Source organism: Microtus oregoni, unplaced genomic scaffold (genome assembly GCF_018167655.1).
Source record: "Microtus oregoni isolate MIOR12 unplaced genomic scaffold, Mior012 000021F_ref0000039, whole genome shotgun sequence".
Classification (NCBI taxonomy): Eukaryota; Metazoa; Chordata; class Mammalia; order Rodentia; family Cricetidae; genus Microtus; species Microtus oregoni.
Genome location: NW_024543080.1, coordinates 25282068 through 25305859, shown reverse-complemented (window position 1 = coordinate 25305859; position 23792 = coordinate 25282068). Strand labels below are relative to the sequence as shown.

At 38.5% G+C, this 23792-nt stretch overlaps 2 protein-coding genes across 5 annotated transcripts; one reads left to right on the top strand and one right to left on the bottom strand.

The window, feature by feature from the left end:
* The first annotated feature begins 797 nt into the window (after positions 1–797).
* LOC121460858 (40S ribosomal protein S16-like) lies at positions 798–1287 on the top strand. Its single transcript, XM_041671508.1, has one exon. The coding sequence runs from the start codon at positions 813–815 to the stop codon at positions 1251–1253; it is 441 nt and encodes a 146-aa protein (XP_041527442.1). The 5' UTR covers positions 798–812; the 3' UTR covers positions 1254–1287.
* Positions 1288–5189: 3902 nt separating this feature from the next.
* On the bottom strand, positions 5190–22825 carry Gnpda2 (glucosamine-6-phosphate deaminase 2). 4 transcript variants are annotated; one of them, XM_041671322.1, is made up of 7 exons: positions 22730–22825; positions 20180–20342; positions 16723–16824; positions 15191–15373; positions 9716–9900; positions 7910–8084; positions 5190–6104 (listed from the first exon to the last, which is right to left on the bottom strand). In XM_041671322.1, exons 2-7 carry the CDS (start codon positions 20301–20303, stop codon positions 6043–6045), a joined length of 831 nt encoding a protein of 276 aa, XP_041527256.1. In that variant the 5' UTR covers positions 20304–20342; positions 22730–22825; the 3' UTR covers positions 5190–6042. The 4 variants fall into 4 exon arrangements, with proteins under 4 accessions (XP_041527256.1, XP_041527257.1, XP_041527259.1 ...); XM_041671323.1 differs by having other exon boundaries at positions 9716–9894; XM_041671325.1 differs by having other exon boundaries at positions 15191–15301.
* Positions 22826–23792: the final 967 nt, after the last annotated feature.

The window sequence follows — 23792 nt, the reverse complement described above, 5'->3', positions numbered from 1 at the left end:
AAAGCTATATGGCTTCTCTTTAACTCCACCTTTTTTTCTCCCAGCATTATTCCTTGTGCAGGCCCAACAGTTTATTAACCAATGGTATTCACAGCATACAGAGGGCAATCCCACATCAATTAGTATATTCTACATATTTAAGAGGGCATATTATACATTTAATCACAGTCAAATTTTTTTCTTGCTTTTTTTCTTGTTATTGTTTAGTGTTTTGAGACCGGATCTTGCTGTGTAGCCCTCGCTAGCCCAGGATTTATATGTAATTCATATTTACCTCAAATTTGTGACAATACTGCCTTAGCCTTCCCATTGTTGAAATTACAAGCATGTGCTACATTGTCTCGTTTATGCATGACTTTTCTTATTTATAGTAAAAGGACCTCTAGTTCTATCTAGTTCAATTAAAAACTTTCCAAAATTACCCTGCGTCATAATTTTTAACCCAAACACTGATATATATGAAAATTAAGAAATAAACTCATCTGGGTGGCAGTGGTACATGCCTTTAATCCCAGCACTCAGAGGAAGAGGCAGGCATATCTCCGAGTTCTAGGTCAGCCTGGTCTATAACAGTTACACAGAAAAACCCTCTCTCTCAAAGCAAAAAAAGTTGGTGGTGGTGCCTGCCTTTAATCCCAAGCATTCAGAAGGCAGAGGCAGGCAGAGCTCTGTGAGTTCAGTACCTGCTTGGTCTATAAGAGATAGTTCCAGGACAGCCAGGGCTGTTAACAAAGAAACCGTCTTGAAAAATCTTTAGCCTTTTTCCGGTGGCGGTGCCGAGCAGTGAGGACCTCGTGTTCATATTCGCAGCTATGCCGGCCAAGGGTCCGCTGCAGTCCGTGCAAGTCTTCGGATGCAAGAAGACAGCCACAGCCGTGGCGCACTGCAAACGGGGGAATGGGCTCATCAAGGTGAATGGACGTCCCCTGGAGATGATCAAGCCGTGCACGCTGCAGTACAAGTTACTGGAGCCTGTTCTGCTGCTGGGCAAGGAGCGATTCGCGGGTGTGGATATCCGGGTCCGTGTGAAGGGTGGTGGTCATGTGGCCCAAATTTATGCTATCCGGCAGTCCATCTCGAAAGCCCTGGTGGCCTACTACCAAAAGTATGTGGATGAGGCCTCTAAGAAGGAGATCAAAGATATCCTCATCCAGTATGATCGGACCCTGCTTGTAGCTGATCCTCGGCGCTGTGAATCCAAAAAGTTCGGAGGTCCTGGTGCCCGTGCTCGATACCAGAAATCCTACCGATAAGCCCAACTCAAGGATAAGGGTTTACCTTTGTAATAAACATCCTAGGGTTTAAAAAAAAAAAAAAAAGAAAGAAAGAAAAATCTTTAATAAATAAATAAATTTAAAAAAAAGCTTTAAAACAAAACATTCAAAAGCCAAATAAGGATGTTGTGTACAAATTGGTTCCCTACAGTTTTATAAACATAATCTCTATTAAAAAAAAAAAAGAAAGAAAGAAAGAAAAAAGAGCATAGGACCAAACTAGGCCCTCTAGATGTTGGTGACAGTTGTGTGGCTTGGGCAGCTTGTGGAGCCACTGGCAATGGAACCAGTATTTATCCCTAGTGCATGAACTGGCTCTTTGGAACCCATTCTCTTTGGAAGGATACCTTGTTCAGCCTAGATACAGGGGGAGGGGCTTGGTCCTGCCTCAAGAGATAACAGTTGACTCCCCTTGGGCGGCCTTACTCTGAATGGAGGGGGTAGTGGAATGGGAAGAGTAGGAGGGGAGGGAGAGGGAACTGGGATTGCTATGTAAAATACAATCTTTTTTTAAAAAAATGTCAACATGTTACCAGACACTTGTTACCGCTTTTCATGTTTATCTATTTAATCAAACATTTCTGAAACTAAATGGCTTATGCTATACACCTAAGTTAAGCTTAGGGTAAGGCCCTGTCTTCTGACATTCAAAATGCATTCATGCAATACAACAGACATTTGATATTATCGCCAGCTGCTAATAAAGTAGTAACTATTACTTAAATGCTAAAATGACACAGCTAGTAATGACTTAGTTTCCTATTCAGTTACAGCAAACAAACCAACATAAATATATTACTGCAAGAAAGAGTCCTCATGCTGGGTTTTACTTACTGCCTTCTGTCTTAAGCATGGCATGCCTTGTAAGAAATAGGCTATTGATAAATTTTAACATTTTGGTAGAATATTTTTTTTTCTTTCAGTTTATTTATATGGTGGATTACATTGACAGATTTTCATGTGTTGGCCCATCCCCACATCTCTGGGATTAAGCCAACTTGATCATACTGGTGATTTTTTTAAAAAATTTTATTGCTTTAAAAATAATACCATTCAAAATTTCCACTTCCTCCCCTCCTCCCGTTTACTTCCCGCTTCCTCACCCACTCCCCCCTCCAGTGTGCCTGATCTAATGGGAGCTCACCAAAGCCATCTGGACAGGGACTGAACAAGCATGTGATCAAACTGGACTCTGAATATGGCTGACAATGGGGGCTGACTGAGAAGCCAATGATAATGGCACTGGGATTTGTTTCTACTGCATGTACTGGCTTTTTGGGATCCTAGTCTGTTTGGAGGCACACCTTCCTAGGCCTGGATGGAGGGGGGGTGGGCTTTGGGCTAGAATATCAGTGCAAGGATTTATTAGTTATTTTAGCAAAGCATACATCTCCCAGCTAGATTTGGTAAGTGTAAAATACCAAATTCCCTCAATAGTGTTTTTTATTTATTTATTTATTATTTATTTATTTATTAAAGATTTCTGTCTCTTCCCCGCCACCGCCTCCCATTTCCTCCCCCTCCTCCAATCAAGTCCCCCTCCCTCGTCAGCCTAAAGAGCAATCAGGGTTCCCTGCCCTGTGGGAAGTCCAAGGACCACCCACCTCCATCCAGGTCTAGTAAGGTGAGCATCCAAACTGCCTAGGCTCCCCCAAAGCCAGTACGTGCAGTAGGATCAAAAACCCATTGCCATTGTTCTTGAGTTCTCAGTAGTCCTCATTGTCCGCTATGTTCAGCTAGTCCGGTTTTATCCCAGGCTTTTTCAGACCCAGGCCAGCTGGACTGGCAATATATTTGAAACTAAGACAATCCAGTTGTTCAAAAAATGTTCTATTCTGCCAGGTGGTGGTGGCGCACGCCTTTAATCCCAGCACTCACAAGGCAGAGGCGGCAGATCTCTGTGAGTTCAAGGCCAGCCTGGTCTACAAGAGCTAGTTCCAGGACAGGCCCCAAAGCTACAGAAAAACTGTCTCAAAAAACAACATGAACAACAACAACAACTTCTGTACCTATATTATTGCTAAAGGAAAGTCAAAAGTCGAAGCATGTGTGTTCTAATATAACGTATCTTCAGTGAAACATCTGAACTTTTTTGATTTGGGCTTTTTATTCCCCTTTAATCCATAACTCTAGGAATTATTAGCCTTACTTGTAATATGTGGAAAATGTTATTTTAGTCTTATTTTTTAGCATAAGCTTATCTACTGCCCCATGGTTATTTCCCAGTGTTAATATTGAGTTTTATGCCTTGCGTGTATTCCCCTGCAATCTAATAAAAATGTGCATAGTTGTATGATTAAAAGTTGCTGCATTAGGTTCGGCATGGGTTGGCCACTGTGCTGTCATAGAACTTTGAACGGAGGCAATAGTAGAAGGTGAGATGTTGCCACTTATATTCTCCGGTGACAGATGGAATTCAAGTAAAGATTTCTTTCTTCAAAGATTTTTGCTCTATATGAAATGTCAATCGGTTTCTACACTCTTTAATAGTACCCCGTGTTGAGTTAGGAAGCTACAATGGCTAGAGACGTGCTGAGGTGCTTGAGGACAAGACTGTATTAGACAAGATCAGAGTTATAATAAAAACAACTCATTTTAGGTCTTTGGAACAAGGAAGTAATGACACATCAAAAGAGACTGCTAACTTTTCACTACAATGCTGTACAGCCAAAATCATTAGTACAAGATGCTACTGATTGGTTAGCTAAAATATGTTAAGGACATGGGATCCCTTTTGGATATACTATGTTTCTCCCAAGTATTTTGTCCGGGCAGTGAGAAGGTAACAGTGCACTGTGACTGAGATGTGGATTACAGGACTGAGACAGGAGGGTGACAGAGGAACACTATTAAGGCTAACTTGGTGGGGTGCTACCAGTTTTAAGCAAGCAGGAGGCCTAAGGGATTTAGAAAATTTTAGAATTTGTAATAGTCCTATTTTGTGCTCTTCAAAATATGTATTTGAAGTTCAGAAGACAGATAATGCTGAGTCTGAATAGGTTTGAGAATATATATTTTAAGTGCTCTAGACTCATGTGAAACCCCTTTGTAAAGGGCTTCCCAGCTTGCAGCAATTTTTATAACACCTTCATATTCCCATGCTTCAGTATCTTCCAAATATATTTCTTTTAAATGGATTTACTTTTGTACACAGGAACAAGGCTGTTAAGATCATTGGGTATTAAAGCACCATTATTTTGTGTTTGAATGTTTTGCATTTATGTATGTACCACTTGTGTGTCTGGTGCCCTTGGGGGTCCAAATGAGGGCATAAGAGAATTCCTTAGAACTTGAGCTACACTGGGTTTGTGTACCACCGTGGTCCTCTGCAAGAGCAACAAGCGCTCTCAATTGCTCAGCCATCTCTCCAGCCTCCTTATTTTTTCTTTGGTGTTGTCTGTTGTGGAATATTATTTTGAGGTGTGTTACATTTGTTTATGCTGTGGAGCATTTGTTTAATGATGTAAAATGTGTTGCTTTGTTTATGCTGCATTTGTTTAACTCCGAAGCTGTGATTCTTTGCCTGTCTAAAACACCTGATGGTCAGGCAGAAGAAGAAAGGACAGGTAGGGATGGCAGGCAGGCAGTATAAATAGGAGAAATCTGGAAGAAAAGGGAGCAAGAAAAGAGGCCAGACACCCAGCCATCCACAGAATAAGAGTGAACGTAAGAGTACAGAAATAAGAAAAAAAGCCCAGAGAAAAAGGTAGATGGGATAATTTAAGAATAGCTGACTAGAAACAAGCCAAGCTAAGGCCCTGCATTCTTAAGAATAAGACTCTGTGAGTGATTTATCTGGGAGTTGGGTGGTGAGGCCCCAAAGAGCAAAAATCTAAAAGAGTAAAAAACAACATAAACTATCTTTTTAGTTTCCTAACTACATTGACTGAATCTCCCAATGAATGTTATTTCACATTTAGAAACAAAATTAGATACTTCTTTTATTGTAAACTTTGAATTAAAGGTAGAAAACAATATTTTTATTTGCAACTTAATTATACAAGTTTTTGCAATTTAAACATTTACAGTAATTATTTCTTTAGACATATATAAGGATGATTTATAAAATTTAACAATAATCAGAAAATGTTCTTCAAAAGGAATTCCTTATAGCTAAGTATAAAGCTGATACCTGCCAATATTAAGGGCACTGATCCAAGTCATTAAATAAAAATAAGCATATGTGTAGAAAAGTCCTACTTAGGAAGGTGCATAGAAGCATGCACTTACAGATCCTTTCTGAAAGGATGTAAACTACTGCGGGACACTGTCATCTCTTCAGATCTCCTTGGTTAGTGAATGGCAGGACTTCTGATGTCCAGAACCACTGCAGAAAGATGACTAAGGCAACTACAGGCAAAAGCATATGTGTGATGCACAAAAAAATACATTCCAAAAGTGAAGGCTTCTATGACACTGGAAAGGGTTGGAGTGCCTTCTTGTAAATGAGTCAGAGATTAAGTCACTGACCTGTGAAGAATCTCTTAAATGCAGACATTTTGCTGCTATGCAGACATTTTGCTGCTATGCTGTTTATAGGTAGCTATATAGCTTCTATACTTTATAAATGCCCACCAGTTTGGGGATCCACTTGGTTCTAGACCCTAGTGTAAAACAGACACATTCTAAATATGGAATGTTTAACACACGCTGTTCTTTTTTCTATTTCAATGTTTTTATAGTTCCCATTTTTATTGTATTGCATAAGCTGAAAATTCATCTAGTAAGAAAAGGTTCTTTTCCAAGCAGAACTCTGCTCCAGTTTCCTTCAGTTTTCTTCTGTCATACTGTAGAGTGGATCCACAAGTTTATTGTGCACATGCATTAAACCTTCAAGAAAAAAAAATCCAGTTATAATTTTGCTAATTTTGAACTATTACTTAAGATTTACATGCTACAGTATTTCATTCTTGTGACAGGGTCTACCAAAACTGTTGAAGAAATACAACTTATAAACTAGTGTAGATCTAGAACAGTACAGGTACTGGAGTCCCAGTGCAGCTTCATTTCTTGTCTTCAGGAAGATTAGACTGGCAGGCTGGTGAATTTGAATATGATTGGTTAATTTATTATCTAGAAGCTTATGTTTTATTTTATGGCAGTTGCTCTAGTTGATGACAAGGGACCCAGAACTCTCATAATAAGATAGCTCTGTTCTCCAAAATATTACTCTATTCATCTTTTTCTTTGCAGGGGCGGGGGGGTTCATGTGTTAACATATTTGCGTATATGTATGGGTGCCAAGAGTCAAAGTCTACCCTTTATCACTGCACCTCACTGATTAGGGAGATCAGTAACTGGGAGGAACTTGCTGCTCAGCAAGTTCCAGAAATCTTGTTATCTGACGTCGAGTCCTAGAGTAACAGGCATGTACCACTATGCTTTGCCTTATGATGTAGTTACTGGGTGATCCATACATGGTTCTTCACAATTGCGAAGCAGGCGCATTTCCAGCTAAGCCATGTCCCGAGCCTTCACGTAGACTTTGCAATGTATTTACGGAACTGGGTGATTACAAATTTATCCATAATCTACTGAGGATGTTTATCAACACAATGGAGACACCTGTTTTAAATGACTGGAGACAGAAACTTAGATTCTAAATTTAGGTAGACTTTAAAAATCATTTTATAGTTAGTATGCATATTTTGAGTGGAAATAAAACATTTAAATGTAGGTATATTTAAAAATTTATGTTCTAATGGGTATGTGTGTGTGTGAGTCATTAAAGCTTCTCTCTGAGTTACACTGTCCTTACAAGATAGTCTGACACCATCAGTGAGCTAAGATGCATCCCAGGCTGATTTCAGTCAAGTCACAGTCAGTAAAACACAGCGGCTTTGTTACCCTTTCTTTCAGCATTTATGAAATATACACTTTCTAACACTTGTTAATCAAAGTTACCACAAAAGTATATATTCACCCATGTCCCAGAATTGTCATATATACTATACATTTTATGAACCACTTACTTAAATATTCAATACCCAACTGCTCTAAACAAGTCCTCTATCTACACTTTGTGTTTGAGCTTGCGTACGAGTTCACTCATAATCAGGAAACACTAAGCTTAGGGTGGTCCAAATGCTCTCCTAAAGTGTTCATTATGTCACAAGTATTTTCCTATATAAAGCCACTACAAATAAAATATGAAAATAACCAGACTATAGAAAATCTACATGTACAAGTCTAAGCAACCAGAGCTGTTGCTTTGCTATTGATATCATACTGTTTTAAAGTATATCCACTATAATACCAACTGTAACATCCCGGGATGGAATCATCTTACATCAGGAAGCTTAGATGGGATAGCAGGTGATGCTTTTTAACCATGGATTAGGTCACAATTAGAAGGATAAGGTAGACTCTCAAATGTTACCAAACAAATGATAAACGCAGAGAGGACACTACTGAATTATTTAGTCTTGAATATTCAATATAAACCTAATATACTTCACTGAATTTCAGTGAATGTCATGAAAGTTCTGAAAACTTTAGTTTTACTCCTTGAAAAATTGGCTTGGTGTGCTAGCACAATGCCAGGCTTCAAGAAGCCGAACTGTAAGATTAACATCCACAGCATCCAGCTGTCATCCACTACAAGCATCCCAGGTGCATACTAGTTCAATGCTCACCTTTAAAGTACTTCACAGTTTTAACTCTTAATTCTAAAGTAGCATCTTCATCACAGACAAAAATCGTTCGGGGATGCTGTTGGAAAGCTGAAACAGTCCACATGTGATTGACTCCCTCCTCGATGGCTTTGTACAGGGCAAATGCCTTGTGTGCACCTGTTATAAGAATCATCACCTGCAGAATTCAGAGTGCCTCTTGTTAATTAAAAGGAAGTAGGAAGCTCTATGATAGCACAAAAGTGAAGACTAGAGTTAACACTTTAGTACTGATGTGTAGAAGACATGTCTGGGGGGAACAAAATATGTGTCTTCAACAAATTCATATAATCTGGGCTAAAACCCCAAATCTCTCTAGTTCAGTTACGAAATATCTTACATTAGAAAAGCAAGGGCTTTATGTAAAAGCTGGCTAGGGAAGCCTGAACTTTCACCTAATAGATGTGATGGTCTTTAAAGTTGTTCTAAACTACTGAGTTTAAGAATTCAGATCTGCTGAAAGACAGACAGACTTTAAAGCACATGATATTCTTGGAAATTACAGAAATTGCAAGGTCCTGGTTTTTAAATTTCTCAGCCCTTGTGAACTAATTCAAGAAACATGCGAGTGTGTGTCAGCAAGGATCTTACAATCTTTCAGCTCTCCTCCCACAACTGCGGATGCAAGCGTACACTAACAGTGTTAGAGTCTATTGTTCTCTTTTTAATTAGGACTAGCCGTAAAACTTTACAGGTGAGCACTGAATAAGTATGCTTATGAGACGCTTGTAGTGGATGACAAAATTAAAAAACTTGGATTATTTTACTTTTTTACCATTACGATTATTAAACATAAAAATGAATGCAGTTCTAAAGTATTTAAAATAAAAAACCGCATTATGTATGAGTATTTTATGCCTAGGTATTCTAAATTACAGAAAATGAAAGATGACTGGATCAAGGTATTCTATTTCTTTTTAAAATCATAATTCATAATGATTTTCTAGGTGAAGGTGAATCTTAACTAGAGTTGAGTGTATCGCCTTATCTAAAACCAACTGTCTTTTACAACAAAAATTAACTCATTTGATGTAAGAAAAGCAAAGTATTAATGAATCTGTACATTTTCCTTGCTGGACAGTGTTATACAGAATATTGTCTAAAGAATGGAGTATTTGTACAGAAACAAGCAAAATGACATGTGTGTGTACTACATGCTCTAAGACCTACACATCACTGGCTATCTCAGGTCTTTTCTAATCTCTGGAACATTGGTCAGTAATGAAAGTTTGTTTGGTCACCAGCATGCCAATGATCTCACAGAAGTTCTCAGAAGGCAGCTGGATCTCTATAATGCTTCTTTACAAAATATTAAATGGCCTTTTACTTATTTGTGTGTGTGCACATCCATCAATCAGCTTTCTCCTTCAAGTATGTGGGGCTCGGGAATGGAGCTGTGGGAAACCAATGCAGCCAGTGCTCCTGAGTATAGTCATGAAGCACTCTAATCAATCCCATATGCTGCAAAACTACGCAGGGCATTTGCTCTGCGCCACGGTCCACCTGCCCTTCACAAGACTATTCCAATGTCAGCAAATAAGAGTTACTAAGATTTTAACAGCTCGAACTGAAGCATGCCTGGGCAGATGAGTGGGTAGCTCCTGGGGCTTGGTTTATAACTGCAGACTTAAGTTGATTCTTTACAAGTCAATGAGCATGACAAAAGTTAGATGCTGGAAATTTAAGCATTTTTATTGAAAATCAGATCTAAAATATTTAACACCATAAGTTTTCAACATCAAAGAAAAATGATCAAAGAACATTTCTTACCTCCCTAGCATCCATCACTGTCCCCACACCAACAGTTAAAGCCATGGTTGGTACTTTTGATAAGTCTCCATCAAAATATTTAGCATTTGCCAAAATGGTGTCCATAGCTAGGGTCTTTAATCTTGTTCTCGAAACTAAACTGGATCCTGGCTCATTGAAAGCAATATGACCATCTGGACCTATTCCTTTCAAAACAGATATATTCACTCATATAAACATGAAATAAAGAAAGGTTTCCAACATAAGAGTAAACATTTTCTCAAATTTCAACAGTTATAAAGGCAAGGAAATAACGATAAACACACTTACCTTCTTTTAGAGCTGAATTCCTAATATTAAAATTATCTGTTTCTATATTTCATTTACTATTTCCATATGTGCTATATACACAGCATGAAATAACACAGTTCTACCAATAGTAGGGAAGTGTTGTAGGAGGAGCACAAAGAGGGGGAGCCTTGTTTGTCCCACAAAATGGTGTAGGAGGTCCTTCTGTATTTGTGTTGCTTTCATTGGGCCTGGTGATAGGGTAGAACTTAGGTAGGAGGCGGGACAGAACTGAATTCTGGGAGGGAGAAAGAGTGAGAGAGCCGCCATGGAGATGCCTGGTCAGACATGCTAAATCTTTCCCGGTAAGCCACGACCTTATGGTGATATACAGATTATTAAAAATTGGTTAAATCAAGATGTGAGAGTTAGCCAATAAGAGGCTAGAGATAACGCGCCAAGCAGTAATTTAATTAATACAATTTCTGTGTGATTATTTCGGGTGTAAGATAGCAGGGCGGCTGGGATGACAAGCAGCCCACTCCTCCCAACAGGGAAGCATCACACATAACACGATAGGCTTATGAAGCATTTTCATAACAGATAATAGGAGGTAATCTTGCAAGATTAAACATGGATGCTTCCTTCATTGCCACCTTTCTGCTAACTCATAAACTGATGAGCAAAAAGTAAATAAATGGCACATCAGGAACAGATACACTCCTATCAGCCTTCTGACTACTACTGGGTGGTCTTTACACTCTCACTTTGCTTCGCTGAACTCATGTTTAGGTAAGGCAATAACCACTGTGCCCATAAGACAATATATAGATTGTATAATACCAAAGTTTTTCAAGCTTTCTTGATTTTTTGCTCTAATCTAACACACACAAACCAAACAAACAAAATGCATGAAACACTTAGCTTTACTGGCAGTCATGTAAGATCTTTTCTGTTACATTTCATCTCCTTACTAATGCAAGAAGGGAATGCAGGATGTTACTGGCTGCACTGATTTCATGACATACAGGTAACAACCAAAGTGACCTATATACACCTGCTATATTCTAAGATGGCTTCGAAAGTATAGAAAAGAATGCAATATTCCTGATTTGAAGACAATTGGAGGTAATTCCCTTCATAAAATAAAAAACCTTTAAAAAAATCAAATTTATAATACACCTATATTAGTTGTCAGACTTACAGAAACTTCAATAAAAACAAAGCATTTTGCATTTAAACTGCACATGTGTAGTTGTGGTGAAATACAACAAGTGTTTTTCACAGATACTTGCTATACAACTTTAAGTTTCCCAAGCCATTAAAAATTTAGCAAGTTATAATCTAGTTTTGAAGAATTAGGAAAAATGAATACAGTATAAAGCAAAATGTTATTTGTCAATGACCAATGTTTGGAAGTACATTTTGAAGAAGGACTTTAATATGGTTAATATTCAAAGACTCTTTCCAGCACTAAGTATAGACCTGTTTCTAGTATGTTCTAATGGCACTTAAACCTTTCTCACTATGTTTTCCAAATTTCTGCTTTACTCTTGGGGCTATAAATGCACTACATATACATTACACACACACACATATATCATACTTATTACATGCATATATATATGTGTGTGTATATATATATATATATATATATATATATATATATATATAATACATACATCAACACTTTCCTCTTTATCTGAGAACAGAAGAAAGCATAGATCTGGGAATATAAAAGCTTCAGAAAACAAATCAGATGTCTTCAATGGCTCATGTCAACATTCTTTGTGGTGACCCGGGCCACTGAGAAGCATATGGCCAACCTGGGATTCTGGTCACGGGTACTGACAGAAAAGGAGCTCCACATTGGCTTCCCGCCACAACTAGCACAGAGACTGTGGCTCTGATACTGCTTCAAGTTCAGCTAGCAAATAACTCTTTTGGCCTTCAAATCTAAATTAGGATATCAGCATCAGCTCAAGAATTCACTGGTGGGATTATGTTATCTACCCTTGCTTTGTTCCTATAGTTCTGTGGGCAGTTTGTAAGCTTCCTCTGAACAAGGCTTGTGTGTGCCTCAATCTATCACTCAAAACCAAACATTACACACAGGAGGCACTCAATAAATCACAGCTGAATGAATTAATGCACTATATTCTTCCTTGGTTGGTTCGGCCATTTCTCCCAGCTACACCTCTTCTGCTCCACTCCTCACTACAGGTTGCAGGGGTAGGGGCTTGGAGTGGGTCTCAAAGGTAATTTCTTATGTCCCTGTCATACTGAGTGAGGGTGGCCTACAGAAAAGGACTCCAAGCAGAAGCAATGGAAATCACTCTCTAGAGCCAGCTCTTTATCTGGTGAATGGAAACAAAGGAACCGCAAACAAGGGACAAACAGCTACCAGGGTTAATGAGCTTCTGCTTTTGAGAGCTGAGGCTCTTTGTGTTTTCCAATGTTTGACCCTTCTCCTAGGTTTTGTGACTTATATCAGAGTTGCTCCAATTAACACATTGGAGTCCCCTTCCATGAGTTATCCCCATTACTAAGCCAAGACTTCAACGACTAAAAATTACGAAGTTCTCCCCACTGCCTTTTAAAAATTTTAAACAGAATACCAAAATTTTAAGAATTAGTTAGGTTTTATGTACAAAATCCCACTGTTGTGTCCCTTACTGCTGAGGACTCCTCAGAAACTCAAGTGATACACCTTACCTTTCTCCCCATATCTGCCTTCAGAGACTGAGAGCCCTCCGTGTATTTCTTTCCTCCTTTCTCTCTCTACCCAGGGAAAGGAACCCATCTAACCCGCTGGGGAGAATAGCACAAAAGTATGCTCTTAGGCTCTCGTAGTCTGAGCCGGGTTCACAGTGGAGGGGAAAACACTGGCTTCAAGCCCAACCTACAATCTCTATTCCAACTTTACCTTTAATAAAGCTGACAATTTGATCCCATTTGGCAGTTCTTAGTGTTTTTATTAACCAAACCCTGGAACAAAAGAAGGGTAAGTGGTAAGACCCAGATACCAAGCCTCATCTTAAAAATTCCAAAGATAATTACCTAGATCAAGAATTGCAAAGAATCAAAGGAGATTCTTTCAGGAACAAGCACATGCTCAACAATCATTACTCCAATAGGAAAATGAAGCATACACTAATTCCTCTCTCTCTGCACAGAAATTGCATTCCCCGGGCAGTACATAAAAAAATGTCAGGCTCTCAATCATCAGACTCCAGTAAAAATGTTAATGAAAGATGAAAATAATTTTCTTAAAAATGTTTTCTGCTTTGGGACATAGTAAAGAAATAACTATAGGGAGCTTGAGATAAAGGTGGTTTAAAAACAAAGTGACAATAAGTCAGTGACAGGCATAATTGTAACTAATATCCTATTCACTTAGAAGGGAAAAGTGGCGTTTATTACTTTGAGGAAACAGAGCAAAAACACAAGAAATAACAAATGATTTAAAGCAATGGGAATTGAGTTTCTACCAGAAATATGGGATGAGAGAGTTGCAACCTTAACAACCTACTAAACTGAAGAGTGCTTTCTAGAAGGTAAAGAAGAGCACAGTGGTATCTTAATCCCCTGCCCAGGATGCTCTCTTTCCTTGAGGCAAGCTACTCACTATCTCTAATATATGGCATATGTTTACAACATAATAATTAGTGAAAATGCTTCTTGAAAAAAAAAAACTAAGATAAACCATTTAGGAATAGTACAGTCCAACAATTTTATTTTGATATGGAAATCACAAAATTAAGTTTAAACATCCCCAAACATCTAGTATCTCAGGCTTAATACTGACAAATATGGTAATTATCTCAAAACTAAACCATACGTACAAAGCTAGAATATGAACGCATTATATAGGATTGCTAAAGTGAATACTAGCAAGATTTACTTAAAATGGATGAGTAGTTAAAAGGCAAAATAACAAACATACATTCTTGATCAGATAAATAGCAGTTCTATCTATAAAAGAAAACGAACAGCACTGGCTTTGATACACATAGATAAAAACTTCCTCGGAGAAGCATTCAGTCTCGCCTGGTCATCCATAATGTAATTCAGGAAAAACCTTGGGAACTCAATGAACTCAGGGCCAACACTATATTAGCCACTACAGCTCACGGAAAAAACCACTCAAGTGGGCCCCGAGTCAGCTGGGTGCCGAGCACCACTCTAAAGCACTTCAACCACATTATAATATATTGAATTTTCACAAATGTTGAGCAAGTTAAGAGTTAATCCTGTCTTGCACATGATCTAGTTACAATGAACTTCACTAAACTTACCAGGCATACAGAGAGACTGAAGATACAAATATAAATTTTACTCCAAATCCCAAAAGCAACCAACCACTGCAAACATACTCAGCCACTGCAACCATGAATCCACATACCTCTGGTGCAATTTTCCCATTAATTAGGTGTAAAATATATAAAGGCAGTATAGAGCACTAGTATTTCAGTAGAATACTAAAGATTGGCATAAACAGTTTTGACTCTAGTGTAGTTGATTTATATTTTTCTGACACAACAACTTTCTCAAGCTGCTTCATTCTGGTAATAGAGAGCCATAGCTATTACAAAGGAACACATTTTCAGTATATTTATGCACACATTCATGCACATAAATACATAATTTTAATTTTTACTTGGAATTTGGTTAACCAAATGTTCATTCCCTTTGGAATGTAGCAAGGCACTAGGAGAATTTAATTTGTCTAAAGGCTTGTAATCAAAGTCTTACATCACTCTTATGCAACGTGAATGAGCTCAGCATAACTGGAGTTATGTGCTAAAAATCTACCCATTTCTCATATACTCAGTTCTAATCTATTACATGGTCTGTGCTGGAGCTAGAGAGAAATAAACAGGCTTCGCTCAGCACAACGACCAGCAGTGCATTTCCAGGATGTGGTGAACTGCTGACCTTAGAGGTAATCAAACGTTTAACAGGCATGGAGACCTACTTCTCCAGGCATAATTTAAACGATGTATTAACTGTTGCAATTTTAAGATTATTTTTACTTACATTATCTGTACTTTTCAATGAAAATAAAGTAAAATTGGAATCATTTTATTTCTATTATTGGATATTAACAGTCAGTTAACAGGTGTTCTTTACATTATACAATGGTGACTTTTAAAAATACTATTTCAAATATTAGCAGATAAAATGATAACAATGTTTCTTTCATACCTCCAACAAAAAGATCTATTCCTCCGGCTTCTTTTATTTTCTTTTCAAATGCATCACATTCTGCTTGCAGATCTTCGGCATTCCCATCAAGGATGTGAGCATTGTTAGGATCTATATCAACATGCTTAAAAAAGTTATTCCACATATAAGAATGGTAGCTTTCAGGATGATTTCTTGGAAGTCCTAAATATGAAGTTAATAATAAAAATATAACTCCCAGAAAAACCTTTCCTATACATTAATTTTAAAATGGTTGGCATAAAACATATCCTTGATATATACCTGTGTCACATTAAGTATCTACACACTAATACAATTACTTTGTAAATGTACATAAAATACTACTATCATTCTCATTTTATAGATGAACATATGAAGCATGGAACTTCTGTCAAATCAGACAGCTGATAGAGGGTCTACGAGGTAAACATCGAAAGTCTAGTTTAGCCACGTAGTCACTACACACTTCTGAAATGTGCACAAAAAGTACTGGTACTGATTTCTGTATTTTTACCATTTCTTTTTTGTATATGTGTGTGATTACAACACAATTACCTAATTTCCCCTTTCCCTTTCCTCCAAAACCTTCCATATACTCTGTGTCTCATATTTTTAAATTCATGCCTTTTTTTTTGTTTTTAAAGTGTGTGTGTGTTTATATATTCCTGACAACCTGCTTATTTGTATGTATGTCTTCAGGGCTGACCACTTGGTACTGAATAACTAATTGCTAATAGAAGTTAACCTTCCCTGGGGAAGAGTATTTCTCCTACTCTCTGCATTTACTTGCCTGTAATTCTGTGTCTAGGGTTGAGGCTTCTTGAGATTCCAGTTTCCACATTAGCATGTATAGTCATGACATCTTTGTTAAGATCATGTTATGCAGCCAGGCTGGTGAGACTTCATTGTGTAAGCTATACCCATAATAGGGTATTTTTAAAGAATTAACTAGTGGCCACAATTTTCTTACATTCAATTTTCTTACATTCATCCTACATGTATGCAAAGTATGCTAAACCATAATAGCTATTTGGCTATTGCTTATACAGACATTGAAAATGTACGCTCATATTTAGGTTTTAGAAAGGGGTTTCTAAGCACTGTCATAGATTCTTCAAGTTAAGCAAGTCAACAAATTACACAAGTTTTGTGGGTGCTAACACAGTTTTTTTTAAAAAAAAAAACTATGAATTAACTTTTACATATGTTTCAGTTAATTTTCTATAATTTTAATTATACTTTAAGGAAAGAAGCAGAAGGGGATGAGATGGACAGGGAAAAGAGAAAGGAGAGGGAGAGAGAATGGATATGAAGGACGTGTGACTGGACAGACGGTCAAGGCACTCAAACAGCAGAAGGAATGCAGATGTTCAGATTCCAAGCCTTGTATTCCTTCCATCATTCTATGCTATAATCAGTTTGTCCAACAAAGCAGTACACAAAGGGGTCTAGGAATTACATATTTTAAAGTTTCAGAATATTCAAAATGTAATATATAATATATTCAAATAGCATATTCAAATATATCTTACCTACATATTCATCCATGTTAAAAGTCTTCACATATTTAAATGAGAGGTTTCCACTCTTGTGATATTCTATTAGTTTTTTATAACATCCTAAAGGTGTGCTTCCTAAAAGAGATAAAGTGTCCATTTTCTGAAATAACTTGAAAACATGTTTAAATCGATGAGTAACATTCTACGTTTCAAGATAGACAAACAACTTAAATACAGATTTAATGCTCATGATAGGTAGTTTCTTTCCATAATGCACTGAAATTTCTTACACCATAATTTGGTTGGTAACCCATAAACAAAAATGGAAGTTGGAAATCTATTCTGAATTGTATTCAGTATTTTGAAATGTTACTACAAATTATAAGACTAAAACCTTTTAGAATGAACACTGGGTAAAAAGAAAAGTGAACACCACACTTGCCGATAAGAAAATGAGCGGAAGCATGAGCGAGGCACAACTTGTGCCTCTCCTTTTGCTTCGTGTTTATCTTCCCCATGTATCAATTAAAAGGCTCGGCTGAGAAAGAAAAGTGCTGCCTTTGAAATAGAGAGGACTTCTAGGATCTCTTCAGAGCAAACACGACTGGCTATAAGGTGATTATTTTATTTTAGATGGACTATATAATTATTTAATTCAGCTTCATGATATGACACAATAAAGTTTATCAGCTTATGAAGGGCCTTCTTTTGTTTATTAAATTTGCTTTTTGTTTTTCACTATAATCCCAAGGAAAAAGGCACCCTTATTAGCATGTGACCTGTCTTCTCAGACATGGGTGGAATGGATATTTAGGCCACGTATTATCATGAAACAAAAACAAAAAATGCCACAAAAATGAACATTTCTGGAGCAGTAGTTAGACTTAGGCAGTATTTAGAAATCTGGTAGATTAAAAAAAAATTCTCAAGCTGAAACAAGAAAGGGGGTGAGGAGTTTCAGGAAGAGTGAGTGTTCCTCACTTGAGAAGACAGAATAACAAATGGCTGTAAATAATGTGGCCGTAATGAAAACTACCACAGAGTGCAGAAAGCAGATGAATAATGGACTTTAAGGCTAAGAATATCTGAACTTATAAGTAATAATTCAAAAGTCCAGCCATAGGATCAAATTTCCCATCCAAACTTAGAGATCTATAGCCCACTGACATGACAACAGTCATGGAGATAGAGCACACGCTTCTTGCTTCTCGCTTCTCTTCCATTTCCAGAAGCACACAGACCTCCTACTGCTAGAAAGCTTAGTCATTTGATCAAGGCTATCTGAATTTTGCTTAAGTGAGAAACTGCCCCAATGGCAGTGATAAAGAACCCATTTACTTTCTAGACTTTTAATCAGTGTAGTTAAAAAAACAAAGAGGTGATGAGAGTAAATCTATTACAGAAATTCATTTCATTATTTGCTTTGTGATGTGCACTTAATTCCCCCTAAAGTAATTCATAACAGGTATCTGTGAGTCCAAGCTTGTTAGGCCTTTTGCTGTTTGAGAAGAACTCACAACACATATTCAAAGTACAAAACCATGGCATAAAGAAAAACCTCAGTAATTCTAAGGTATGGTGCTAAAAGAATAAAAGGCTCCAATCTTGCTTGCCAAAAGAATGATCTAAGATAACAGTTCAACTGAGTCATGAAGAGCTGGAATCCTGACAACCACACAGCAATCTGTAATTTAAGACAGACAAAAGATGCAGAAAAAACGTTCAAGGATGTTATCTCCACGCCCAGCCCATGGCTTAAATGCTATGCAGGTGTTTCCACACCTTCCCTCATGGAGATCTCGAATCCTGGAAAACAGGCAGGATCTTTCTTTTGGAAATGTAAGAACTGGATTGAAAAGATGAATGAATTTGCCAAATGGTAATAAAACCAGGGATTTATGTGCTTTTTCCAAAAACACACACAGATACAATAGGGCAACAAAATGAGAGAAAAAAAAAAAAAACCAGTAAGCCAGAAAGTTCAGGCTTATCCTTTGGGCAAGCAGTCTACTTCCAAACCAATTGAGGGTAAGGAAATGGTCAAAATAAGGTTCTCAGGCAAGTGAGACCCAAAATATGCAGGTCTTTAAAATAATTCACTTAAAAATACAGAAATTGTGCCTGGTGGGAGAATTACCGATGTACAGGATGTTGTCTTTAACCTCAGATAAGCATGTTCCAATTTCAGAAGCAGTGGTGGAAGTCAAGAACACAAACACCAGCAATGCTCAACAAGGAGAGCACATGAGATGTCAAAGGGTCTTCAGGCTCTCCCCTGGCACGTGCACTAGTTGTCAGTTTAAACACGTAAGAAACATGCCTAGCACCCACTGCTAACATGCAGTACTTGGAAGCCTGCCTGTCCCCAGCTCAAATTATTTTTTCTGTCATCACAGATATAGAGGTGTGTTGAGTCACGAGAGTCAGCATGAGGGTGCTCATGTGACTATGCAGTATCTATGCCCAGTTCCCAAAACATCCCACTGTCATTCTCAAGACCTTTCCTGTTCTGACAAAATGAGACAGCAAAATAGCAAATAAAATCTAGAAAAATATAATTCATAAAAATCAAGTGAGTAAAATGAATTACGACTATAGATTTTACAGTTAGAATGCATGTAGGGAAATCAGGAAGAAAACAGTCTATTTAAATAAGCACGAGAGCTTAGAGCCACATGGCACTGACTGCATTCAAAAGATCTGCGCATACACTGCTGCAGCTGAGCGTCAGAAGAGTAGTGAAGCTATCATAACTATTACCATTTTATCTGTTGTGCATGTAAGGAATCCAAAGCTTGAGGTATGTGGAATGAATTCCTTGAAGCCACTAAAAGTCAGTTCTGAGTCTAGGTCTCACACAGTTTGCAAAAAATCAAAAGTCACCAATACAAACATGCCAAAAGATCACGTGATACTACCTGATTCTCTTTAAAGGCAACTCTTCATGGAAAACTGAAGTCAATAGAACTTATAATTGGCATTTGGGTTTATTTATGTGATAAAAACGACATGAGCATTTAAAATTTACACCTGAAATACTTCTATAACAGAAGAATAAAAAGTAAACGCCTAACAAGATCAGAGATCATAAAGAAGGTAATATGGAATAAGAAATAGCAGGAACCACTTTGGTTTCCACCTGTTACTAATGAAAGAGCTAAGTTATAAGAAATTATATGAAAAAATTATATGAAAGCAGTGCACTAGAAACTCTAGATTATTAGAAAAGGGCGCAGAAACATTACAATCACCATTTAACTTAGGGTGCTTTCTGAAACCGCAGTGTTTGGAGGCACAGGTAATACAGAGCTTTAACACAAACAGACTCAATACATTCATACTGCAATAAACTGCACATACTTCTGCCTTTATATACTAATATGTTCAGCGATATAGAATGATAATAAAAAGTATTTTACTAAAAAAAAGCCCAATTACTTCCTTAATCTTATATAACATGAGTATATAAAATAGAAAGCATGATTGATACCTGTTGGTAAGCCCAGTGAAAAATACCTGTCTTGTCCAGGTTTGAACTTAACGATGCAATTGCAAATGTACTTGGCTGCCCATTCACTGGCCAAGTCATAGTTATCAAGAATCACAAGTCTCATTATTGGTGATACACGGTTCTTAGCACAAGAGGTTCAAACCTGTGAAAATCCCATTACAGACATCTTTAGACATCTTTCAGACATCCAGAGTATATATTGTATAATATACTGATTTTTTTAAAAAGTACTTAAGGAGGACATGCACATATAAAAATACAATCCATACTTATGAAACAGTAGCAACAGGATTCTCTTGTCAAAGAGGATCTGTGCTTTGGACAGTGGGTTAGGTCCTTTAGAGGCATATGCTAATCCCTATAACAATCTTGTGAAGTAAAAACAATGCTTTATTACAGAGGAGGAAACGGGCTCATACAACCTGCCTGTGATCATGCAGGCAAAGGACATGGCGGAATTCAAATGAAAATATAAGACTATACTATATACAAATATAGTACATACACTACCCAAAGCAACCATCCTTGGAGAAAGAGCACTCATCAATGACAAGTTAACTACTACAATGACCTTGCACCTTTGAGTTACTGACCCAAACCCAGAATTGTCCCTATAAATACCATAATGATCAAATTTCCTTTTTTGTTAAACAAATTCCACCAGAGGTACTGTGCATTATCATTAGCTACACACACGTTTTACTATTTTAGGGTTTAATTAAAATCATACTTGAGGGAAAGTGCTGACCTCTGGGTGAAAAATTCACAAAAAATGCAATTTTAGTTCTTACTGCCTACCCCTTTTTAAAAATAACTTCTAAAAACATCTATGTTCTATATCCGAAAGTCACAATTCTCAGCTTTAGATTTCTAGTTTCACGTTTAAATGTCTCGGTCACCAACACCAACCCTTTAATGGCATGGCGGCTTCAGCATTCCTGTTTGGTAACTGCACACTTCACAAAGACTACTCAGTCAAATGCTTAAGCTAAGGGAAACAGACAGTCTCATGACAAAGACACAGAAACCAAATAATATTCTTAAGAACACGACTTAGAATTCTAAAGCAACGAAAGTTTGATGACTATAATCTAGAATCCTGGACAGTAATATGGGATACACAGCATTTGTAGGAAAGAATTATAAAGTTTTTAAAAACTCAGCCCTAACAACTGAACCCTGTCTTCATTTAGGTATACCAAGAATCTAACATCAAAAATAACTACAGAGTGCCACCCCAAATCCCAAACAACTGCTGGCTGTCATAGCCAACAATAAGATATCGATATTTTCTAAGATGATTATGCAGCAAACATCCGAAGGAAAAGGCACAGTAATGAGAGGCATTACTATTCCAGGTGCCGTGTTATCCCGGAGTTTATCACACTCACTGTATTAAACACTGTCCTGGGCTGCACTGAAACAATTTGAAAAAGACCTTGTTGATAAAAGACATCCGATAAGCTTAATACTTCCTCAATTTGCAATTATTCTCAATCCTCAATGTAGAAATTAATTCAAATTCTACAGAAATTACAAAGGTATTTGAGTTTTGGAGGGAGCTAGACTTTAAGTGTAGCTGACACAAATAACCATGCATTCACTGTTTGATCCAATTAGAACAACTAATGACACTTGTTAAAAGGCTCTGGGCCCCTCTCCTTAGCTCCAACAGATCTCAAATGGAGTCCAAGCGCCTGTGAGGCATCACAGGTGATTCTTAAGAGTTGAGCTAATGAGACACTTGTCACAGGTGAGTCTTAGACCTGAGCTAAAATGAGAACACTTTCAACCAAGTCATTCCGACCATAAAGCGCAGCCAAGTTATTTGTGGTTTTTATTCTTAAACGGGCAGTCTTCGCTTTCAAAATTCCTCAGAGAATCTCTGTCACTCAAGATAAATTCTTCTCCACATTTATTCGGAGTTTTAAGACGCTCCTTTCTCCCAGGTTTTACAGTCATCAGAAACCGAAACTGTCGATGCTTTGTGACCCTGGCATGGTGAGCAGTTAGCATTAAAAACGCCAAAGTTGGCGCTTAAGTGCTTCCTGCAGGTGCTGATTCATTTGGGCAGAGCATCCCCAGGGATGGTCAGACGCCAAGTCCCTGAAGTTTCTATGGGGTGGGAACTTCTACACCAGGGAACTTTCACAGCCCTTTAACCGGGGGGCCAGATCCGGAATACACACACTCGGTGTGCCCAGCTCCCGCAGCACCCTCCCCCGGACCCGAGCAGGTGTGATGCCCCGCGCAGCAGATGCCCAGGCTGCCCCCACCTCAGCGCACACAGGGACAGACAGTTCAGGGCCAGGGCTGCCCTGCCCTGCGCAGCCCGGGACAGGAGGACTCGGTGCCGGCGGGCGCTGGAAGCCTTGGTTGGCTCCACGGAGGCCGACAGCACCCGGGGCTCAGAGACGCCGCCGAGCAGGGTCGCCCCAAGCGCGCCCGACTCCGCACTGTGCCCAGGGGGTCAGCGGCAACGAGCCCCGTCCAAGCCCCGCGTCGGAGCTGTGCCCCCCTTAAACTCACCCGCAAACCTGCAGCCTCCGACGACACCAGAGCGGCGGTAACTGACGCACCCGGCAACCCGCCAGCGACTCCAGCCGGTGAGCAGTTATGAAGCCTGGGAACCCGGATGCAGACACCAACACAGGAAGGACCCGGGAGGACGGCGCGCAGGCGCACTGCCGACGTAGGTGCCTGGGAGAGGGAAGTCCTCACACCTGTGGCAGAACCGCCTTTCCGAACTATTATATTTTTGGTTGTGAGCCTAGCCTTTAATGGGCCGAGCCATCTCTCCAGCCCAGAACTACCTTTCCACCCTGGCTAGGGGCCAGTGGTGGACTCTTCTGTTTTGGGGGACCCACCTGCTACTAGTTTTTCTTTAAGTCTTTCAGAGGTTGAATTGCAGGAGATTGATTGTAGGCCTGTAGTGCCTGTGTATGATAAAGTGAACAGCTAGATTACTTTATCCCAATTATTGAATATTTACTTCTTTCTTTTTTTTCAACATCGTAAAATAGCTCTTAACTTAAAGGGAATAGGAAAGAGTTTATCCTGGAGCCAAGCAGTGATAGTTATGGCTAGGGAACAAGATTTCAGTTAGCCAAAGTACTATATTCCAACCAGGAAACAATTTCATGCTGCTTCCTGATGAAAGCCCTAGCCTTTGAGTTTCTGTCAGTTTGTTCTAAGAGCGTTTTCCTACTAGTCACGACGATATTTGGTCAGATACAAGGGAGGCAATAAGTCATCATGCAAAAGGTTGAGACCTCCCGAGATAATGTGTCTCTGGACTTGGAACATTTCTTCTTCCTACAAAGACTGAGTTATAGTCAGTTCTGAAGGGTTAAAACAGGTACAGTGCTCTCTTCTGAGAACTTAGTTCATTCTTTTGAAAACACAGTAACTGAATCCTCAGAAAGGATTATATATAACCTTTCTGAGATTATATATGGCATTGTGTGACTTATTCTGAATGATTCTAAGGGGTAGTGGAAGTGTACATAAACTGAATGGCTGTTGTGACATTCATTGTAAGGGAAAAAAATCACCAAGTAAGCAGCAGTCACTCACACACGCACACATGCAC